Raw genomic sequence first — 3764 nt, 5'->3', positions numbered from 1 at the left:
TTTAGATGCATTAATAGATATGTAATTTTTTTTGTTAGGATTTGTGAAACATATTCCATTATATATGTGACTACAACCATGGTGCGGTTTACTAGTTCTACTCAAATACATGGCCACCCTATACTCAATTCCAGGCTCCGCCCCTGGCCTGCTGGCCATGCCGCGTTGCGCAGCCGCCACCGCCAGCTCGCCGCTTATAAGCATCGCCGAGCCACTGCCAACAAGTGTCGCCGGGCCGCTGCCTCCGGCGAACTCCATACACCAACGAGCCTCCATTCTCTCAAGCAGCAAGGAGATGTTGCGATGGGCTAAAAATGTATGTTGCAAGCATATGTTTCAAGTGTTTTGGATGTTTCATATGTATATTGCAAAAGTAAATCAGAATGTTACATATGTTGCAAGTATTTCTTAGGCATGTTGCAAAAGTTTGTTCAAAATATTTCATCTGTTATTGCAATTATTTTGATTTGGATGTTGTATATGTTTCACACGTATGTTGCAAGAGTATGTTCCAAATGTTTCAACTGTTTCAGTGTTATGTTGCAATTTTATGTTGTAAGTTGTAAGTGTTTTATCTGGATGTTGCATATTTTTTCACATATATGTTGCAAGTGTTTCATTTGCTTTAGACGTATGCTGCATTCAAGTGTTTCATGTTTCAGAGGTATGTCCAGAGGGTCATAGGGGCATGGCCTGGACGCCGGGGGATGGGGCGCGACGAGCCAGGGCTTGGCAGATGGGGCGCGCTAGGGTCATGCGGACGGGGCGTGCTCGTCCTCATCTTGACTCCTGGGTCCCGCTCGCGCGAGAGAGGAGGGGGTCAGGGGGAATGAGGGGCGGGCGCGGTGTTTCTCGCGGACGTGCGTGACTGAGGAGGCACGGACGTCCGAACTCGCGGAGAGAGAGGAGGGGCCAGGGAGAAGGAGCGCCGGGCATGACATCCATGGGCGCGCGTGACGGAGGAGGCGTGGGCGTCTAGACGGGCGCTTCTGTCCGGATATCCGGACGCTAGTATCTCCTAAAAGAATAGTCCGACAATTGTTTTGTGTTTGTGTTGCTGTCTAGAGCGAGTGTCGATCCCACGTCAACGACGTGTTTTACAACAAAGACGACCTGACCTGGCCACTTTGGTCGGAAATTCCCGGTGACGTACGCACCCATCTGCTTGCATTATTTTCTGTATACTTGAGGCTTACCCAAACTCCTAAGTCTCCGTGTAAGGAAGAAACCTCATCTCATTTGCCGAGTAATTTTGGCACCATCTAATATCGTTCTCCAGCTACTACATATAGTGCACTTTCTTGTTCAACTACAAGGATCAGCAATACCAAGGCTGCACTTACGTCAACGAACATCATGGGCAACTCTTCGTCTAGCGGTATTTGGAGTTCTCTTCTGTAGTACAGTACTGAGTTTAGCTTCTGCTGTGATCTTTAATACTTCTGTTTTGTGTTTCAGGCCGATCAAAGCTGGGGCAGGGCCAGGGATCCAAGGTGGCGCCTTCTTGTTCAGCTGAGCAGAGCCAGCAGACTACTTTCAAGTGGAGCATCGATGGATTCTACTCACTCCTTGACAAGGGTGAAGGATGGACCTACTCAAGAGTGTTTGAGATCATGGGTCATAACTGGTATTAACAGTCTAACAGCTCCTAATTGTTTTATTGCTTCACATAGTCCCTGTGTCTAGAATTTTACTACTTTCGTCGTCTCAGAAAGGATGCAGTTCTATATTTGGTCTAAATCAAACTATTTTAAATTTGACTAAATTTACAAAAAATATTATCAACATTTATGATTCCAGATATACACATATTATGAAAATATATGGCATGACTAATCTAATTATCCAACAATACATATTTAGTATGATAAATATTAATATATTTTATATAAATTTGATAAAATTTGAGTTTGACTTAGCAACATGCTAGAATTGCATTTTCTCTAGGACAGAAGGAGTGGTACATTGTCAATGATCCCTCTTTGACGTGTTTGCAGGTACCTGAAACTGAATTTAAGGGACAAGAAGAGTGGTGACGACGAGGAGTATATCTCTCTTCAGCTGGAACTAGCGAGTAGCTCAGTGAAACATAACACTGTTGTAGATGCATCTTTCAAGCTCTTGATATATGACCAGTCGCACGGAAATCACAGCAAGCATCTAGGTAAAATGGCAAATTAGTTCTGCTAGGTTCTTAGCTATTAGTCTATTACTCACACCCACTAATGTTTCTATGTTTTTCGCGTTTCTGTTATTCTCCAAGAGTATTCATGATTGCTGGTCATCATCAAGAAAGGAAACTGATTAAGCTTTGAGATATTGTATGTGCAGTTAGTCATAATTTCCAAACTGCAAGCAAAAGCTCTGGGGTCTCGTGCATGACCTCCCTCAGGAAACTGAAGAAACAGTCCTCTGGGTTTCTCGTCAACAACAACTGCGTCTTTGGTGTCGAGTTCATCAAAGTCACCACTTCGAAATCCAACACGACGTCAGAAACGCTATTTGTTCAAAAGACGAGCATCTTCAACGAGGCCAAAACTTACACTTGGGACATTGAGGACTTCTTTGCACTGAAGAACCCCGACTATTCTCCGGAGTTCGAAGTCGGCGGATACAAATGGTGATGCCATCTTCAGCTTGGAATGCTTGACATGACTGAATGCTGTTGATTTTATCTGAATTGTCTTACCAACAAAATTTGTCCATTCAGTGCTATTATAGTTGTTCTATACATCATGAACTGAATTGTTACATACTATCTGATTCGCAGGTATATCAGTATGTATCCATCTCGTGAAGGGAACCATCTCTCCTTGTATCTGAACCTGAAAAAGACCAATGATCTCCCCAATGACACTGCAAACCTTGTAGAACTCACTTTATCCATCAAAAACAAGGAAGCTGACAATCACCGGAAAGGAACAGGTTCGTCTACCTAGCAGGATTTTCTTATGCGCAAGAATCTAGATGCCAAATTATCATTGCGTATTAATAACTTATTTTGTGGGGAAAATGTAGGTCGGTGCCAGTTCTCACGGAAGGCTCGTAGCTGGGGATGGAGTAAGTTCATTTCGCTGGAGGATTTCAAGGACTCGTCAAATGGTTATCTCGTCAAAACTAAGTGCTGCGTTGAAGCCGAGGTTGCCATCGTCGGTTCCTCCAGGATGGAATCTGGCTGAATCACAGTTGTACAAAGGTGGCCATCTGTGAGTGTGTGTCTGCCTGTTCGTGCCACAGATACTGAAAGTGTGGAAAATGCCAGATAATGGTTCAGACATGAAACTATCCTCAGTTTGCCCAAAATTGTCCGTCATGCTTGTTGGTATAGTTTGATCTACCGGCAATCGTATCTGTTTGTAGCGTGTGTTGATCCCATTTTCAGTGAATAAACACAATCCAATTTTTTTTCAGTTTTGTCCCTTACAGCTGAGCGTGTGTTTGGTTTAAGGACATGATGTGATGGGACGGACCGAGATGGGAGGGTCCAGTTGTCTATTTGGTTGAGGGGATGACCCTGTTTTCTGTTTGGTAGGAGTAATAAGAAAGATATGATGGATAGAATTTTAACACCGTCATCTATGACCTAGGAGCCTCACATGTCACTAGTGGGCCCCACCAGCCAACCTTATATTCTTCCCCTTCTACCGCTGGCCGCATGCACCGTCGTCGCCAAGTCACACGCACCACCGCTGCCATGTGCACCATCGTCGCTGCCAAGTCACACACCGCCGCCGCTCGTCCGGCCACCCCGCGCCAAGCTCCAT

General features: G+C 44.6%; 1 protein-coding gene across 1 annotated transcript; it reads left to right on the top strand.

Moving 5' to 3' along the window:
• Positions 1–1255: 1255 nt before the first annotated feature.
• On the top strand, positions 1256–3373 carry LOC136484845 (uncharacterized). The gene is made up of 6 exons (XM_066481812.1): positions 1256–1378; positions 1459–1627; positions 1998–2164; positions 2332–2620; positions 2771–2925; positions 3019–3373. Exons 1-6 carry the CDS (start codon positions 1357–1359, stop codon positions 3177–3179), a joined length of 963 nt encoding a protein of 320 aa, XP_066337909.1. The 5' UTR covers positions 1256–1356; the 3' UTR covers positions 3180–3373.
• Positions 3374–3764: the final 391 nt, after the last annotated feature.

The sequence above is a fragment of the Miscanthus floridulus genome, chromosome 1 (genome assembly GCF_019320115.1).
Source record: "Miscanthus floridulus cultivar M001 chromosome 1, ASM1932011v1, whole genome shotgun sequence".
In the NCBI taxonomy this organism is placed as follows: domain Eukaryota; kingdom Viridiplantae; phylum Streptophyta; class Magnoliopsida; order Poales; family Poaceae; genus Miscanthus; species Miscanthus floridulus.
This window is presented reverse-complemented; position numbering and strand designations above follow the sequence as displayed.